The sequence below is a fragment of the Prinia subflava genome, chromosome 8, assembly GCF_021018805.1.
Source record: "Prinia subflava isolate CZ2003 ecotype Zambia chromosome 8, Cam_Psub_1.2, whole genome shotgun sequence".
Lineage (NCBI taxonomy): Eukaryota > Metazoa > Chordata > Aves > Passeriformes > Cisticolidae > Prinia > Prinia subflava.
Genome location: NC_086254.1, coordinates 19,549,060 through 19,568,430, shown reverse-complemented (window position 1 = coordinate 19,568,430; position 19,371 = coordinate 19,549,060). Strand labels below are relative to the sequence as shown.

At 44.7% G+C, this 19,371-nt stretch overlaps 1 protein-coding gene across 1 annotated transcript in view; it reads left to right on the top strand.

The window, feature by feature from the left end:
* Positions 1-1,916: 1,916 nt before the first annotated feature.
* MPP3 (MAGUK p55 scaffold protein 3) overlaps positions 1,917-19,371 on the top strand; it is a 33,938-nt gene continuing 16,483 nt past the window's right edge. Inside the window, exons 1-4 of the mRNA XM_063404032.1 lie at positions 1,917-2,062; positions 15,925-16,028; positions 17,404-17,522; positions 18,014-18,091. Of these exons, the coding sequence (XP_063260102.1) occupies positions 16,004-16,028; positions 17,404-17,522; positions 18,014-18,091 (222 nt within the window). The 5' untranslated portion in view covers positions 1,917-2,062; positions 15,925-16,003. The remainder of the gene's footprint in view (positions 2,063-15,924; positions 16,029-17,403; positions 17,523-18,013; positions 18,092-19,371) is intronic.

The following is a 19,371-nucleotide window of genomic DNA, read 5'->3' as shown; positions in this document are numbered from 1 at the left end:
GGCTGGGGCGGGGAGAGCCGGGCTGGGGTGGAGTGAGAGGGGCTGGGGCGGGGAGAGCCGGGCTGGGCGGGGTGAACGGGGCTGGGGATGCTGAAAACAGCAAAATAGGCACTAGAACTCCTCTCCTCTCCTCTCCTCTCCTCTCCTCTCCTCTCCTCTCCTCTCCTCTCCTCTCCTCTCCTCTCCTCTCCTCTCCTCTCCTCTCCTCTCCTCTCCTCTCCTCTCCTCTCCTCTCCTCTCCTCTCCTCTCCTCTCCTCTCCTCTCCTCTCCTCTCCTCTCCTCTCCTCTCCTCTCCTCTCCTCTCCTCTCCTCTCCTCTCCTCTCCTCTCCCCTTCCCCTTCCCCTTCTCTCCCCTACCCTACCCTCCCCTCCCCTCCCCGTTATTGATGCAGAAGAAAGCACCTCTGTTTATAGCTTGGAAGATGGAAAATATTCTTTTCTTTCACATTATTCTTTGTTCAGATGAACCTTAGAATATTTGGAACCATTTCTGCTTTGTCTTTATTAACAACATTTATCACCATAGTGATACATCACTTATTAATAACTTTGGAGAAAATATTATTTACTCATACATTGAATTCTGTAGAGCACAAAATCATCATGTTTAGTGAATACTTTGATAAATAGCTGGGTTATTCTTTTCAGAGTAATGTTCTGTGCTGCAGCCTAGTCTTCATATACATTTTTGAAGGATGTCTTACTCCTAAGAGCTTGACTGTCCAATGTAGCTATACTTTTAAATTATTACTTAGTTTTGCATCTGATAAGTGAATAATTGTCCTTACTGCTGAGGACTTTTTAAGGTTTGAACAGCTAGAGTATTCTGCAATCTAGAAGTCATATGTTCCTAGCCTGTTCCCACACTGTGATTTTTAGTGACCCTCACTTTCTGTCTGTCCATTGAATAGCCCCTTCATTGAGTGCAGATTTTTGTCTCCACCTTCAAGGCCTGGATGGCTTCTTGAACTGGCCCTGTGTCCTGTACTATCAGCCTGTGAGCTTCTGCTCCCTCGATTCCTGGGCACCAAACATCCACCAGCACTATTTGCCCCACGGTATTTTTGTGCACGCTTCAATGCTGCGCCAGTTTGGGATGAATCCTCCTAAAAAACCCCAGAAACTCTGTGCAGTGTCCTCTGAGTCTTGCAATGCCACAGCACAGCTGGGAACTGCCAGCCAGGGCACCAGACAGCTGTGAACACTCGGTCCTGATAGGAAAGACATGTGTTAATATCTTTCCAAATAATTTGATGGGTGAAGGAATGGATGTTAACGTCTTTGAAATGGGTCTTTGTGTCTCTTTTGGCAGCAGGTTCACCCAGGCAGCTTGGCTCCTGAGGTACACAAGGGTCAGCACAAGGCTGGTCTTCTGAACTTTGGGGTGAAACGCCAGGGTCAAAGGGGGATATTGGTTCGGGAAGGCTGCACCTTCCTGGTACCTCAGCAATGGGGAAAGGAAGAGGGCAAAGTGTGGCCGGGAGTTTGGGATAAAGGGAGGCTGAGCCCTCTGAAACCCCAAGACAGAAAACCCCGCGGGTGTGTGCCCCGGTGGCCTCTCTCCCTTAATCCGAATAATGCAGGACTCTTCTGTCTCCTTTATGGACATAAGCCTCTGGCGTCTTGGATTTTCCTGGCAGTCCCCACGGGTAACTTCAACCAGGGGCTCTGGAGGCCGGGCCGGGGCAGCGCCCAGCCCCGCCCGGCGCCCGGAGCTCCCCCGGGAGAGCCGCGCCCGGAGCCGCCGGCCCTGGGGCGAAACCCCGGAGCGGAGCCGGCGGGCGCTGACCCTGGCGGGGCGCTGACCCTGGCGGGGCGCTGACCCTGGCGGGGCGCTGACCACCCGATTCCGCTGCGAACCGCGGCTCCGGGAGCGGCCCCGCCGAGCGCGGCCGCCCCTCACGGCCCGGAGGCTCGGAGGAGGGAGGGAGGCAGGGAGGGAGGCGGGCGTAGAGCGGCTCTGAGGGCGCATGAGCGAGGTGCGCACCAGGCTGCGGGAGCTCCGCGGCCGGCGGGGCAGCCTCCAGCGCCGCAGGAGCGCAGCCCGGGCCGCTCCCGCAGGTAAGGTGGGCCCGGGGCAGCGCCGGGCCGGGCGCGGAGCGGGGCTGCAGCGGCGGCCGCGGCGCCGCCATTTTGCGGCGCACCGGGCCGGGCTCCGGTGCTGCCTTCGAGGCGCGGCCCGGCGGGAGGAGCCCGCGGGTGCGCTGGGTGTGCTTGGGGGCTCGGTGCGAGGTCCGGGCTCCGGGTGGATGTGTGCTCGGGAAGCAGGTCAGGCAGGGCCGTCTCGCTGCTGGCGGGCGGGAGGTCCGGTCCGGAACCTCGCTCCGTACGCGCTCCGAGGAGGTCTGGGCCCGCAAGCATCACCTCCGGCAGAATCACCGGCACCCGGGCTCGGTGGAGCTCACATAAAGCTCTCTCCGGGCGGGACAGCCCTTGCCAGGGTTGCCGGTGCCGTGCCCTGGGGGTGTCAGGCGGGGCCCCGCAGAGCCCGAGGGTTGCACGGCTGTGAGGGGCCCGGGCACGGCTGTGAGGGGCCGGGCATGGCTGTGTGGTGTCCTGGCACGGCCGTGTGGTGTCCTGGCACGGCTGTGTGGTGTCCTGGCACGGCCGTGTGGTGTCCTGGCACGGCTGAGCGGGGCCCGTGCGCCGCGCCCGGAGCTGTCCAGCCCCTGGTGCCCAGCAGGGAACGATGTGCGGTTCTGTCTGTGCTCCAGTCAGCCACCAGAGCCATGGGTTTTCCCCTGCTAGAGTAGGTTCGGTACCCCGCGGAAGAGCTTCACTCCGGTTTAGACAGGGGGAGAATCCTGTGTGGCCATCAACTATCACCTCTGGCCTCGTTGGCATACTGATGTATCTTCTGATCGGATCGCTAGGGCGATGTCAAATGTTAAACTGCAGCTGCTTTCTGAAAGCAGTTCCAGCTTTGAATGATCCAGATTGTAATCTGGATTGTAGAAGCTTTATGTTATGTTAGGCTGTGAAGCACAATAGGTTTATTCTGCAAGTTAATGGGGATATGCCAAGTCATATTGCGCTTCTGTTTTATGTCCTGCTTTGGCGAGCATCAGCTCAAGTTTATTTAGCCCTTTCCAAATATTAACAGCCCTTTTTTTCTAGGTGAGAAAGGTGCTTCAGGCATTCAGTCTTGGGAGCAGCTGCACAAGGATATGTGTGAAAAATTAACTAAAGTTTAGGAAGATATTTTTAAAGAGGAAAAGTGTGTTTGAGCCTGTTGATACTACAATGATGAGAGGACAGATTCATGGTTTTGAGACCCATCTTGCAAAATATCCCATATGCTGGGGCTGATTTTAATACCTGTGAGAGGCAGCCCTGGGTATGGAATGCTTTTCATTCTCTGGAGTGTTCATTCCAGGCAGTTCTGTGGAACGGGATTTCCACAGAGCATGGAAGATGCCTCTAGGGGAAGCCTCCATTTTGTGCCTAACTCGACTAATTCTGATGCTCCTGAGTTTGCTGTCAGGTTTTTAAGATGCTGAAATTTGTGTTTTCCTGTGTGGGCTGTTTATTCACTAAGAATCTGGAAAATAACTTGGCTTTTCATGGGTTTGGTGTTAAATAAGTTTGACTGTAGTGTGATATATGCCAATAACTCGCTTTTTGAAATTTATGAAAATTTAATAAAGAATAAAAATTGGTTACAAAAAAATTAATACAATAATAAAAGTTTAAAAAGTTTTCAGAGACAGGACAAATAATGAGGCAATAAGAGCAAAGAAAGGTAGCCCGGGTCTACCGTCCCCTCTCCTCTCAGACAAAAGCTGCGAGAAAGAAGGGCCCCGTTAGAGAGAAGCATCTCTATTTTTGAGGACAAACTTTGATGATTATGCATACTTTATCTAAGAAAAGCCCGTTTGCCAAGAGCCTTTTGCAAAACCCCTGGCGTCTTGGAGTCTGGCTTAACCAGGTGGCTTTGTGGATTCAAGGAGATATACAATGGTCTCGCTTGACCAGGGTAGATTCAAGGAGATATGCATGGTCTGGAGTGGTCAGGGTGGTTTCAAGGAGATATGTATCTTTCCCTCTGAAACATCCAAGAGGGGTTTTTAGTCTGGCTTGTTGTAATTGTTCTCTCTGTGTAGAAACCTCTGGGTTATCTTCTCTTTGCTCTTGAGCTAAGGACAATACCTTACACACAATTCTTACTTAGATTCAATGTTAAAAACTACATTTACTACATTATTTAAAATGTTAATATTGCATAACTTTTCTACCTAGCATATTACATATAGTAAATATCTGCGTAGAGCCACACACCCAATATGCCTTTTTCACAATCCCTCCTCTTTCTTTTTATAATAAAATTGGCTCGAGCGATATTTACTGCTCTCTTGCATCCCTTCTATGTTCATTTTCTTCATAAATCAGTCTGGCTTCCTGGAGGGGGTCTGCTACTCTGTTTTGTTTCCTTAATACCATTATCTTTTGTACCGTTTTTGTTGTATCCATCTTTTGATCCAAGGTCACTAATTGCATACCTTGAACTACACTAGTGATTAATCTGATAAAACAAGGGATCAAACAAGGGAGGAATATTAAACCAGCTGTAGCACATAAGAGGAAAAAACCTAGTTTCTTCCACCATTCTATTCCTAGCACATTATCCCACCAGCTGGTACTTAGCATGGATTCCCACTTCTGGACTGGTACATGGGCGATTTTTCTGATATCATTGACTATATCCAGGACAGCTTCTCCATTATCATCTATTTTTAAACAACAATCTGATGTATTGAATTTTCCACAAACGCCCCCTTCTTCAGCTAATAGGTAATCCAGTGCTAACCTGTTTTGGTACACAGCGGCTCTGATTTGAGTTTGTTGCCTGGATATTAATTCCATTGCCCTACCAGTTTTGTTTGTTATTATCTCTACGACTGCTTGAAGCCTTATGATACGGTTTAACATATAAATGGGAGTTCGATATCCCCAACTCCCGTCCTGTGCCCAGGTGGCTGGTCCGTATGTTTCCAGTATGCGTGCAGGGGGCCACTCATCCTCTCCCCATTTTTGGAATCCTCCAATTACATCTCTCTTGCTTCTTTTTAGATCCTCATAAACTGGTATCCCTAAGTGATCCCCTTCAGGTCCGGGCAAAAGAAAAAATCCTGGTTGTATGACACCCAGAGTACAGCTCCCTTTCCACTTGGGAGGGAGTTTTGGATACGCCCTTTTCCCACATATCCAGAACAAACCGTCTGGAGCTTTCCAATAGTCCAATTTTTGCTCATCCATATTCTCCCAAAATTTAGAAATCTCTGGGATGCCAACATAAGGATTCTTTCCTGTATCATTACATTGAAAAAGCCTGATTTTATTATTATATTCACAATTTCCGTTTTTTTCTTTTTTCTGGGTCCAGTACATGGTAGGTTCTTCTGGGATCCACCATACAGAGGTTCCATTACTAACCTTGTATCTTTTACAGGGAGTTTTTCCTACTTCACGGAGGAACTTTTTTCCTTCACGCCAAAGACATTCCTCCCCTATGACTACTGAACTTAAAATCTATCCCCCTGGCCGATTTTCTCCCTTTATACTTGTTTGGTTCCACTTAAGGAGCTCGATTGGGCCTAAGCTGCTGCCTTTCCATGGCCATTCTTCTGACATCAAAGCCCCTCCACAGACCCAACAATTGGTTACGTTGAGTTCCTTACTTATTCTTTCTCCCAATTCCACAAACAGATTTTTACCCATCCGTGAAATATCTATTTCTTTCTCTAGTTGTTGTTCCAATTTCTTATACAAACCATCCAGCGAGATTGGTACAGGCTTTGGTGGTGGTGCAGGCCTAGCTTTTTTGCTTATCAATTCCTCCTTTACCAAATCCTTTGTTTTACTCCCAGTAATGTGGGTGAAACACATCCATTTCTCCCCTTTTGCACATTCACTTCCCCTCACATTTTCCGCCATCCAGTACTTTTTCCCATTGTGTATGCAGTTTCCCAATTTGGAAGGGTTATAACAGTGACTGTTGATATGAGTGTGAGAAATAAAGAAGGAGCCTCGGTGTCTTTCCATATACAGTTTTTGGTAACACCTGTAGCATGGCCTGGTCGGCATCCCAAAAGGGAAGAGCCAGAAAATGAGTGACAGAACCAGCAGAGGTCCAGTATGGCTTATACTCCCACCTCCCATGCCTATGGGGTTGCAGCCCACAGCAGGTGTATGTGATCTTCTCGGTGGCGATTACAGAGGCCAATCTGGTCTTGCCCTCTCCTCTATTGTCACTTTCTCTTAGCTAATTTCCAGGCAAATCGTTTTTGACACTTCTTGACCGTGGTCTCCCACTCTTCCTCAGCTATCTCCCATTCAACAGGCACTAATAATTCCCAACCACACAACCAAGTTATTATTTCAGTAGCTTCAAGTTCTGCTTGGATAGGGGGCTCAGGTGACACTCTACACTTCATGCAACGAGAGCGTCGTTTGTGTGAACTACAGTACCAATTTTTTCCCACAGCTCAAACACTTACATTTACACCAACCAGCATGTCCAGTATTTGGGTGAATCAAACAGGGTATTTGGCTTGGCAATGTATGAGGTAATTCCCCCTCCTCTTTATATAAATCACAGGCTAAGGCAAAAACACAGGGGTTTTCTGTCCGAAACAATCCCGATCCTCCTGTCTGTGGTGGAAGTATTCCTCCCCAGGGAGGGTACCGGAGGTGTCTCAAAGTTTTCCCAGGTGGTATTTGAAACCACTGGTGCAAACTCGGTCTAGCTTCCCAGTCTGGTGTGATCCTGTGTATGTTTCCTGGATCATGCGGATCTCCCCAGTTCATCACCTCTCATTTCCGTTTTAGGGTTAATTTCGTTTCACCCGGTTCCGATGATATTGTCCACTCCTTAGGCTTTTCCACAGGTCCTTTGATTCTGCTGGCGTGGATCCACCCTCGTTCTCTGGTCCGGACCGCCGCCTCGGTCGTCAGCAATACCTGAAAAGGACCTTCCCATTGTGGAGTTAAAGATTGTTCTTTCCATGTTTTTACTAATACCCACTCCCCTGGATGAATATTATGGATTTTAAAGTCTAAAGGGGTGGTTTGAGGGATTATTCCTTTTAGTCTTAAATTCTCAAGGGTTTTTGCAATTGTGTTAATATATCCCTTAACACTCCTTTCCCCTACTTCATAAGTAGCATTTTCATGTTTAGTGGTCAGAAAAGGTAACCCAAACATCATTTCATAAGGTGACACTCCCAGATCTGATCTGGGTTGTGTTCGAATTCTCAGTAATGCTAAAGGCAAGCATTGTACCCATGACATTCGGGTTTCAACTATTAATTTGGTTAAAGTTCTTTTTAAAGTTTGGTTCATCCTCTCTACTCTGCCCGAACTTTGTGGGTGCCATGGGGTGTGTAATTCCCATTTTATCCCCAAGGCTTGAATTAATTGTTGTAACACTTTTGATGTAAAGTGTGTTCCTCTGTCTGAATCTATTCTATTAACCATCCCATATCTTGGAATAATTTGTTCCAAAAGGGTTTTACTTACCACATTAGCAGTAGCCTTGGCAGTGGGAACTGCCTCCACCCAATGAGTTAAATGGTCTGTTATTACTAATATATATTTCCATCGCTGAACTTGAGGAAGTTCTGTAAAATCTACTTGGATACTTTGAAATGGTCTAAGGGCTAATTCCCGACCTCCCCGGGTGGTTTTCCTCATTACTTTCTTATTTATCCTTTGACAAGTTATACATTTTTCAGTTACCCTTTTTGCTACCCCATAAATCCCAATGCACCCATAGTTTCTTAAGAAATGATCACACAAAGCCTGGGTACCCCAGTGAGTTTTTTGATGCATGTCTTCTAATATCCTTCTAGTAAGTATTTTATTGAGTAATTGCCTTCCATCAGGAAGTTTCCATTTCCCTGATTCATCTTGTTCACCTCCTATCTCCTTTAACTCTTTTTCCTCAGTTTCACTGAATTTTGGAATTTCTAATTCCTCCTCGTTTGTAGTTAATATTAACATTACTCTTTCCACTCCATTCTCTGCTGCGTCCTTTGCTTCTTGGTCTGCCAAATTATTTCCCCTTACTTCTGGAGTTACTCCCTTTTGGTGACCTCTAATATGTACTACAGCTATCTCTTCAGGTAATTTTAATGCTTCTAAGACCTCTAAAATGAGCCCTTCATGTACTAATCCTTTTCCTCTTGAATTAAGCAATCCTCTTTCTTCCCAAATTTTTCCAAAGGTATGTACTACTCCGAAGCAATACATGCTGTCAGTGTAAACTGTACCCTTTTTATGTGCTAAGTGTTCTAGTGCCCTTTTTAGAGCATATAATTCACAGGTTTGAGCTGACCAGTTTGAGGGTAATTTCCCTTTTTCAATAGTTTGCATGTTTTTCCCATCAACTACTGCATATCCGGACATTCTTTTTCCTTGTAGGCATCTGGAAGAACCATCCACATAAATTATTTCCCCTTCTAAAAGGGCTTGGTCCTCAAGGTCTTCTCGAATCTTTGTCTGGTATTGGATAATTTCTAGACAATCATGTATTAAGTTATCTGTTGGTTCCCCATATAAAAATTGAGCTGGGTTCAGGCTTTTATTTACTTCTAATGTCAAATCATCACTGTCTATCAAGATCGCCTCATATTTTAGCATCCGAGAGTCTGTCAACCATTTTTCAGCCTTTTGGTTTAACACATTTCGAACTGCATGAGGTGTGCACACAATTAGTTTACCTCCAAAAGTCAGTTTACGGCTTTCTTCAACTAGGATTGCAGTAGCTGCTATAGCTTGAATACACACTGGCCAGCCATGGCTCACTGGATCCAACATTTTTGATAGATAAGCCACTGGTTTCTTTACTCCTCCCCACTCCTGAGCTAGAACTCCATGAGCCACTCCCTTTTCTGTATTCACATATAAATAGAAGGGTTTTGATAGTGAGGGTAAACTTAATGCTGGGATTGAAGCCAGTTTTGACTTCAGTTTTCCTAATTTATCCTCATCTTCCTTGTTCCATCTTATATCATCTCCCTCTGTCAACTTTTTGTATAAAAATTTTACTGCCTGTGTGTATCCTTCAATCCATAATCTACAATATCCCAATAAGCCGAGTAGTTTTCTGATTTCCCTTTTGGAAGAGGGAGAGGGAAGGGATAATATTCCTGCAATCCTTTCTGGGCTGAGCTTCCGGTTGCCCTTACTTATTAAGTGTCCAAGATATTTTACCTCTGGTTCCACAAATTGTAATTTCCTTTTTGATACTCTCAATCCTTTTTCTCCAAGAAAATTTAAAAGCTTTATAGTAGCCTCTCTGACTTCAGCTTTTACTTCTCCTGATAGCAAGAGATCATCTACATATTGGATAACTTGTATCCCAGAGGGAGTGGGGAAAGTTTGTAATATGGTTTCTAAAGCTTGTCCAAATAAGTTTGGAGATTCAGTAAAACCCTGCGGCAATTTTGTCCATCTTAATTGCTGCTTTCTCCCGGTTTGTGGGTTCTCCCATTCAAAGGCAAAGATATCTCGGCTCTCCTCGGCTAATGGGCAAGCCCAAAAGGCGTCTTTAAGATCCACTACACTAAACCACTGATGCTGGGGAGGGACCTTACTTAGGAGAGTATACGGGTTGGGAACTACTGGATATCTGGTCCGAGTTCTCTTGTTCACCTCCCTTAAGTCTTGTACCAGTCTGTAACTCCCATCAGGTTTCTTTACTGGAAGAATGGGGGTATTATGAGGAGACATACAGGGTTCTAGTGTACCATCCCTTATCAGTCCTTCTATTACTGGCTTCAACCCTTCCCGTCCCTCTAATGAGATAGGATACTGACGCACCCGTATGGGACAATCTTCTCTTTCAATTTTAACTTTTATGGGGTCAATATTCAACCCTCCTCTATTTCCTTCAGCAGCCCATACCTCCTTTTTAATTTTCTTTTCATCCTCCTGTTCTAGTTTCAGTATTTTAGCTGTCATCTTCCCATTTTCTGGTATAACTCCTATTCCTAATTTTATTTGGAAGTCTCGTCCCAATAAATTACTGCCTGCCCCCGGGACCAGCAAAACATCTCCTACCCAAAATCTAGTTTCTCCCTCTATTAATACATTTTTGATGACTGGAGCAGAAAAACTTTCTCCTTTTGCACCTACTACCTTTACAGTCTCTTTACTTACTTTATAACCTTTGGGAATATCTATGAGACAAGTTTTTTCTGCACCAGTGTCTGCTACAAATTTCACTTCCTCTCCTTGGGGACCCACTTTTAGGGTTATCACAGGCTCTAGATGGTATTTGTCCCCTAAAAAATAGAGCCTGAGACTTCCCTAGTCACTTTCTGTATTCATCTCTTTGAAGATTTTCAGATCTTTTGCCCGTTTAGGGCAGTCCCTTCTATAATGCCCTTCACCTTGACAGAAAAAACAGACATTTTTGGAATGCCTCTGTGGCTTTGTTGGTGTTGGGTTTTGATTTTTTTCCATTCTCCTGTCTTTATGACCATCATATTTAGAAGCAGTGCCTGTGTATCTCTGATTTTTCTGGAAATTGCTTCCCCTCATAGTAACTGCCATAATTTTTGCCTGTAGCTTAGTTTGTTCTTCATCCCTTCGAACATAGACTTTTTGAGCTTCCTTCAATAAATCATCTAAGGGTTTTCCATGCCAATCCTCAATCTTCTCTAATTTTTTTCTAATATCTGGCCAAGCATTTGTAACAAAATTTACTCTCAATAAAGCTTTTCCCACTTCAGTTTCAGGATCTATTCCAGAATATTGTTTTATATTTCTCCTAAGTCGATCTAACCATTCAGTTGGGGTTTCTTCTTTTCCCTGTTGTATTTCAAAAGCCTTTTTAGCATTTACTCCTCGAGGGGCTGCCTCTTTTATCCCCTTGATTATGGTATTGCGATAATCATTCATACATTTCCTCCCTTCCTCATTATTCTGACCCCATTCTGGAGGTTCTGTCGGCATTATGTCTTCTCCAGAGGGTCCCTGGGGATGCTCTCTATTCCATATTTTTACTCCTGCTGCTCTAATCATCTCCCTTTCCTCATGAGAAAATAATATATTAATTATGGATTGCAGTTCCTCCCAAGTATAGATATTTGGTCCCAGGAACTGGTCAAGCTGTTCAGCTGTGCCTATGGGGTCTTCCAGAATCCCTCTTATTTCCTTTTTAAAACTCCTGACCTCAGAGGAGGTCAGGGGAGCATTCACGAAACCCGTTCCTCCCCCTCCCATGGGTACCTCTCTTAGGGGAAATAGCCCAATTTCTTTTTCCCATTCCTTTTCTTTAGTTTTGTTTTCATGTGGTGAGTAATAATCAGGAGAAAGTTGCTTCCTAACTGCATTTCTAGTATTTTTGTAAGGGGCATCTGGCAGAGACAAAGAACTCTTTTTAACCGTAGCGGCAGCGGTTTCCATAGAGACGATTCCCCTAACAGGAAGTGGAATTCCTGGAGGACTCAGCATAGAATTTTGGTCCTCCCAAGTAACTATAGAGTTTGAGTCCTCCAAAGGAGGGGCATGGGCGGGGTCTGCCACCGGAATTTCCGAAGGAGAAGTCATTTCCTGTCTACTCCATGTGGCTGGGCTGCCCACGCGGCCCATGGCGGCTGGGCCTGCCGTCTCCGGCACAAACGGGGCCGCGGCAGCAGCGCCCGGCATCGCCGGGGCCGGGGTCGTCGCCACGGTCCTCGGAGACGGGACCGGCGGAGACCCGCCACACGCTGGCAGCGAGGGACTCGCCGTCCCAGGAGGGCCAGGAGCCGCAGATGCCTGCGGCGCCATCACCGCGGCGGACGGGAGGGCTGGCGATCTCATAGCCACAGGAGAGGCGTGCAAGGGTCGGGCCGCTGCTGCCGCCGTTTCTGGCGATACTATTCCTGCGGCTGGCGGAAAAGCTTGGGGACCTGGGGTTGCGGGGGAAAGGGGCAAGAAACGGGCGGCCTCCGCGAGCGGGAGAGGGTCTGCTGCAATTACTGGCGGAGAAAGGGAAGGGAAAGCCTCCCCCGCCGCCGCCGCCGCGGGCGAACCCGCCGCCGCCACCGGCGGAGAAAGGGAGGGGAGACCTCCCGCCGCCGCCACTGCGGCGGGCGAAAAGGCGTGCGGACCTACAACTATGGAGGAAGGGGTCAGAAAGCCCGCTCCTGCTGCCCCAGGCAGACAGGGAGCCACTACTGGGGGCGGGCGGGGGAGGGGGCCCGGTGCCACCGGGGCTGCCGCCCCAAGCGGACCCACGCCCGGGACGGGAACCGGGGCGAGACCACACGACAAGCCGGGACCCGTGGTGTACGCGGGGGCAGGGACGAACTCCGACACTGGGGCCGAGGGAGACCTCCCGCTGGGTCCTGACTCTGGCAATGCAGGCGTGCTTTGAAAAGGAGGGGGTAGAAACTGCAGAGGGTCCCATTCCTTTTCTCTCTTTTTCTCCTGTTCCCCTTTTTCCTGTTCCCCTTCCTTCCCTTTCCCTGTTTTCCTCCCTTGCTTTTTTCCAGGGGTTTCTGCTACTTTAAAAATCTTGATTCTCCTATAATCTCCAGTCCAACAGGCCGCATAATTTCTTTCTTCTAAATCACTCTGTTCCTTTGAATTTATAAATTCATTTAAAGCCTGACAAATCCATTTTTCGAAGGAACCATATCTAGGCCAATAAACGTGATCAGATCTTATTTTCTCTCTTGGCCATTCTAGCATACAGAATTGTATCATCTTTATTTTATCCTTTGTCCTTGTACAAGGGTTTTTTTCCCAATTATTTAACATGATTCCCAGTGGACTGTCTGGAGGAATTTCTGTGGATGGTTTTTTACTTTTTCTTTTCTTCCCTATCTTCTCTTTACTGGATTTCTGTCCCATTTTTCAATATTCTCTCTACTCCAACCCCCCTTGTCTCTGTTCAACTTCCCTTTACCCCCACAAAAGCTACTTTTTCCTTTCTCTCACACTATTTCTTAATACAGTTTACTTTCTCTGAGGAACTATAATAAAGTTTAAAATAAAAATCTACACTTTCTATACTTTCATTCATCCACATTCACTCCACCCTATTTTCCACTTATTCTCACACACAACCAACAATCATGACAACAACAAGGTACCTTTTTTTTTTTACACAACTTTTACACTCTTTAAAGAGTCCCTGGCCAGATAATGTATTTCACAAACCTTCAATCTGGCAATGTTGGGATTTCTCTTCCCAACCCCAGATGTCTTGGGTTTATTTCATAGATTCTGCAGAATTTAACATAACCCTGGATGTCTCAGAATTTCTCTCCAATCCAGCTGGTTATCAACCCTGGGTGCTCTCAGAATTTTCCTCAACCCAGCTAAATTCTGGGTGTTCTTGGAATATTTCTTCAACCCAGCCGATTATTAAAATAACCTGGGTGTTCTTGGAATAATTTTCCTCAACCCAGCAAAAGCTTTTAGGGTCCCCTTTTCACACACTTCTTCCCGGGGGGGTTTCTTTCACTCCTTTTTACCATTCACTTTCGTCCCGGTGCTGGCCGCCTCCCTCGCGGGACAACGGAACCGCAGCGTAGGGGACTCCGCTCTCGCTTGGAAGGTCTGGGTGTTACCCCAGCCCGCCTCTCAGTCACACACTTTCAGCCCCCGTTCCGCGCCAAACGCTGCCACCCCCAATCCCAGCAATTCTTACCACTCCGTTGTCCTTGGGTCTTTATTCTTCGTGCACACTTTGATGTTAGGAGCTGGTTACCGCGGTTTTTAGGGAATTCTTTCCCTTCTCTTTGCCTTATTGTCTCCTTTTGTCCTTGGATCTTACCCCTTTCTGGGGTACTTAGCGAGGACCAGAGCCGAGGCCGCCTAATGCAGGCGGGACGCGTCTTCCTGGTCTCTAATCCTCTCACAGCACCCACAGTGGGGTATTTTAACCGTACTCTGCTACCAAAATTGTGATATATGCCAATAACTCGCTTTTTGAAATTTATGAAAATTTAATAAAGAATAAAAATTGGTTACAAAAAAATTAATACAATAATAAAAGTTTAAAAAGTTTTCAGAGACAGGACAAATAATGAGGCAATAAGAGCAAAGAAAGGTAGCCCGGGTCTACCGTCCCCTCTCCTCTCAGACAAAAGCTGCGAGAAAGAAGGGCCCCGTTAGAGAGAAGCATCTCTATTTTTGAGGACAAACTTTGATGATTATGCATACTTTATCTAAGAAAAGCCCGTTTGCCAAGAGCCTTTTGCAAAACCCCTGGCGTCTTGGAGTCTGGCTTAACCAGGTGGCTTTGTGGATTCAAGGAGATATACAATGGTCTCGCTTGACCAGGGTAGATTCAAGGAGATATGCATGGTCTGGAGTGGTCAGGGTGGTTTCAAGGAGATATGTATCTTTCCCTCTGAAACATCCAAGAGGGGTTTTTAGTCTGGCTTGTTGTAATTGTTCTCTCTGTGTAGAAACCTCTGGGTTATCTTCTCTTTGCTCTTGAGCTAAGGACAATACCTTACACACAATTCTTACTTAGATTCAATGTTAAAAACTACATTTACTACATTATTTAAAATGTTAATATTGCATAACTTTTCTACCTAGCATATTACATATAGTAAATATCTGCGTAGAGCCACACACCCAATATGCCTTTTTCACATGTAGGAAGCACACATTGTTGCAAAGATGAAACATGCAATTAAAGTTCTCTTTCTTAATAATTTGAGAAGATTTAACTATGTGTCAAATGAAATGCCATTGTCAAGGAACCAAAGCAGTTGAATGAATTGCCCATAAATTTCTTTTGGCATGAAGTTTGTGTTTGTGAGTGAAATGTTTATTTCTTCTAAGCAATAGGTAATAAGAGTATATAATAAGTATAAAGTATAGTATAAAAGTATATAATAAGTAATAAAAGTATATAATAAATAAAGTTATAGTATATATAATGCGCTGGAGTACAACCCATGGATTAGAGTGAAATTTCAACACTCAGTTCATTTACTTAGAGAATTCCAGTTATGTTTTGATGCCCAGATGGGTTAATTAATTGTAGTGGTAGAAAATACAGGGTGTAAAACACAGGTGACCATTGAGCTTAGTATTTCACTGTGTTGTAGAGAAAGTCAGGAATCTAGAAAATTCTAAATAAGTAAATGCTAATTTGCCATGCAGTACTGTGGTATTTTCAGGCAGCTAGTCAAGAAAATTTGACTTGGAAGACCATCAAACTTGTTTCATGCAATCAAAATATCAGAGACTTACCTACAAATAAAAACACAAGGAGCACCCTTTTTTTGTATTCAGTAAAGAGCTGGAATATGTGTGCTGTTACAGAAGTTTATTTTTATGCAAATATTAGTCCAATTAATTTTATAAGCATGAACAAGATTGTAAGTGCCCTGAAACACAGTATTTCATCTTGGACTGGCAATTATAAGCATAGATTCAGTTTTGCTTTTTTCTTAAATTTTTTTTAAAAAGTTGCTCTGGAATAATTTGTTCTCAGTGACAAGAGAAATCTGCAAGAGAAATAATTAGAGAGACAGCCCTGCCAGCTTTAATGATCTTCATGTAGCTGTGGCATGGTGTTCCTCAGAATCCCAGGGCGTGTACATTCCTTTGAGATTGCTTTTAGGAAGCCCCAGAACATCTTGTGATGTGGCATCTTCCTGCATGCTCTGTTGCTGCATATGATATTTTCCAGTGCATTAAACATCTCTTGTTATTTCAGATGGTAATTTAGACCTGTTAAAATTATCTGTCCTGACAGATACTGTCATTAGCCTCAGCTTTATCCAAGATACAATATGGTTATTACATAACCTAATATTTCTCATTTTGTTACTTGCATAGCAGAATAACTGCAGAGCTCTGCTTGATTCAGGTTAAACTGAAAACTTGAAAATTTGCTATTTTTACGTGCCTGACATTTTTCTTGCATGCTTGAGCTTAGGTGTTGTGTTTGCTCATTTCAGGACTGCCTCTGAATCAAAAAGAAGAACCAGTCCTGTTGGATTAAGTTGAACATTTGTCTCTGAGAGTAAGAACAGAGCCATGCCAGTGCTTTCAGAGGACTCAGGTAACTCAACTGCACGCTTTCAACAGAACACTGACTGAAACCTTACCATAGGTGTTTCACACGTAAAATCAATTCAAATTGGAGTAAAATGTAATGGAATTAAGATAATTCAACTGGAGTTTTTTAGCAATTATCTACAAGAAGGAAGGTGGAGTGTAAAAGGGAAAAGTTGATAATGTTTGTCAGGAAATAGTTTCCTAAGAACCCTAAAGCACCTGAATATATTCTGATAGACCTGAATATATTCTGATAGACCCGAATATATTCTGATACACCTGAATATGTTCTGATGCACCTGAAGTATTCTGATACACCTGAAATATTCTGATACACCTGAAATATTCTGATAGGCTCCTGTAGGCAGAGCTGGACCTCTCAGTGTAACAGTGCCTTGTACACATATTTATTAAAGATCAGCCCATATGAATCTGCTGCTTGCTGTGTAATTTCTTAATATTTTCTAAACAGGGGTTGGTAAACTTTGTTGATGTTCTTGCTTTTAACTTAAAATAAGTGACTTTGTTCAAGGCTACTTAACCAGCTTCTCCATTATGCTGCCCAGGGGGAAGTCTACATACTAAATGATTAGTGTTAATTAATTTAATTAAGTTAATTAGCTTAGTGTTAAAGCAGAAATGAGTTTGAGTCTTCTGGATCCAAATCCACTCTAAGGTTCATGGAGAGAATAGCCACAAGAACAGATTTGAACCCACTTCCCTTTTTTAGTCTTCTTTTTTATTTTCATGTTTTGTTTTGGTCTTGTCTTCCCAGACATGATTCACCAGGAGAAATCTGGCATTTGTCTGGCCCCGTGTACTGCAAAATTTGGATACTGGTGATTTAAACACTTGTTAGAAAACCAGCCACAAGCTTTGATTTAACAATGGAAATCTACACCTATCCTTTCCTGTCTGGTCAGACCTGGCTCCTCATGTGTGCCTCAGAGGGAGCAGGGGCAGGATAACATTTGGCAGCAAAGCTGCTGGGGAAGCAGAGCTTCTACCTGTGCAACAAAAAAAGGTCATTCAGTCATTTTGAGAGTCTGCTGTGGACCTAAAAATTTCAAAGTTTGGGAGAGGGAAACAAAGAGTTCTGGAAACAAAGTGTAATAAACATGAACAGGGAAATGTGAAAGATAATTTTTAAAAATATATATATATTGCTTTGTTGCCTTAATATGATGCTGTGTTTGCCACTTATGGAGTGTTGCAAACTGAGTGGTGGATAAACACAAGATAAACACGAGTCTCTCTGCAAACTTGATGATCACCAAAGTGGTAGCCAAGTAAATGTAGTGACTGTGAAGTCTGCACTAAAGTTCCCATGAGAAATGCTGTGTACAATGGTTTTTGTTCTGTCCTCAATCTAAATTTAGGCTTGCATGAAACTTTGGCCCTTCTGACATCTCAGCTAAGACCGGATTCAAATCATAAAGAGGAAATGGGATTCCTTAGGGATGTCTTCAGTGAAAGGAGTCTCAGCTACCTGATGAAGGTAAAAGTTTATATTTATTTATGTACATTCTCCTTACAGTTTACTTTTTCTCTGTTCCCATGATTTATTAACCACTTATTTTGCCAAACTTTTTTTAGGAATTCTGTACTGACCAAAGCATATGTGTGTTTAAGAACAAACATTAATAATATTTGACAATCAGCATATTTTGCTCAGAAATAAACTTTTCTGCTCTTCTTGCTAAAATTAAGATAAAGTACCCCATAGCTAAAAGGTAGTGTGAAATGGCTTCCATTTTTCCCCTTATGCTCCTAAAGTCTTTACAGTTTTTCTGGCTGTCTGAAATTACCATGAGCAAAAAGAAAACTAAAAGACTCCTACACAAAATAACAATAACCCTAAGAGTGGCTGTTTTTCTGACACATCTCAGATAAATATGTTCCTTAAATATAAAAATATTCCAGTGTAGGTATATTCAGAAAGTTTTGTATCTCTCTGTAGAAATATCCCTGAGTAATCTTTTTTTTCAGATTCATGAAAAGCTCCGACATTATGAAAGACAGAGCCCAACTCCTGTTTTACACAGTGCAGCAGGATTAGTTGAAGACGTGAGTAAAAGTTCTTATCTCATAATTTTCTATTATTTATGCCTGCTTTTCTAACAAATCAAAGCTTTCCAATTGTACTACGTGTGAACATATTTCTCATCTTCCCCAATTGTCTTTGTAAGCTGTTGGCCGTGATTAATCAAGGAAATGAGAGCTCAAAAATGCCAAGTCATTAAATGTCTAGTGAAGATGGACACTTTCAGGTAGAAGGAAAGGATGTTATTAATGGCCTTCCTAAGGGAGAGGCTGCAAAAACATTCAGTCCTGTCTTGACAATATCCCAGCTGAGGGTTCAGTCTTATATTCAGAATTAAAACCATTCCAGGCCAGGCAGCTTTGCTGTTGACACAGTGTGGTTTGGGTTGGAGGGATTCTGAAAGGTGATCTCCTCTAACCACCATAGCCAGGCTCACCTTTCCCTGGATCAGATTGCCACAGCCCTGTTTATCCTGATTTTGAACATTCCCAATAGTGAGGCATCCCAAAGTTCTCTTGGCATCTCACCATGCAGATGTTCTAGCATCTCACCACCATCATCATCAAAAAAATTCTTCCTTATATCCAATCTAAATCTGCTCTCTTTGAAGTTAAAACTGCTGCCCCGTGTCCTGTCACTACAAGCCTTGGTAAGGAGCTTTTCTCTCTCTTTAAGCCTGAATGACAGCAGCAAAGTCTCCCCCAAGCCCTCTCTTCTCCTCCAAGCTGAGCAATCCCAGCTGTCTCATCCTTTCCTCACAGGAGAGGCGTTCCAGCCCTCTGAGCGTTTCGTGTTCTCCTGTGGCTGCACTAGGACAGATCTGTGCCCTGGGGCTCTGGAGCTGGACACTGCCCCAGGGGAGGGGGTCCCAGAGAGCAGGAGGAGGGAGAGGATCTCCTCCCCTGACTGCTGCCCCTGCTCCTCTTCCTGCAGCCTGGCCTGCAGTTCTCCTTCTCAGCTGCAGCCCACACATTGCCATCATGTCTGTGATGTTTCATCTGCCAGGATCCTCAGGTCCTTCTCCTCAGTTCATCCCCAGTGTGTTCACAGAGCAGAGCTGTGTCTTGGATTTGTGTGTGCCACAAGCCCTGTGGTGTGAAGTGAAAGTTCCTCTGCATTTGCTGCCCCTTCACGTGCTCCTGTTTCCTCCCATGGTGTAGGGAGGGCAGTGGAAGGTTTGGGAGCTGGAATATCTCCATTTTCAAAGTCAGGAGAGCCCAGTGCCCCACCTGAACACGCAGCACACCCCTCTGCCTGTTCCCACACACAGTGTACCACCCACAAAACTTTCAGCCTTGCTACC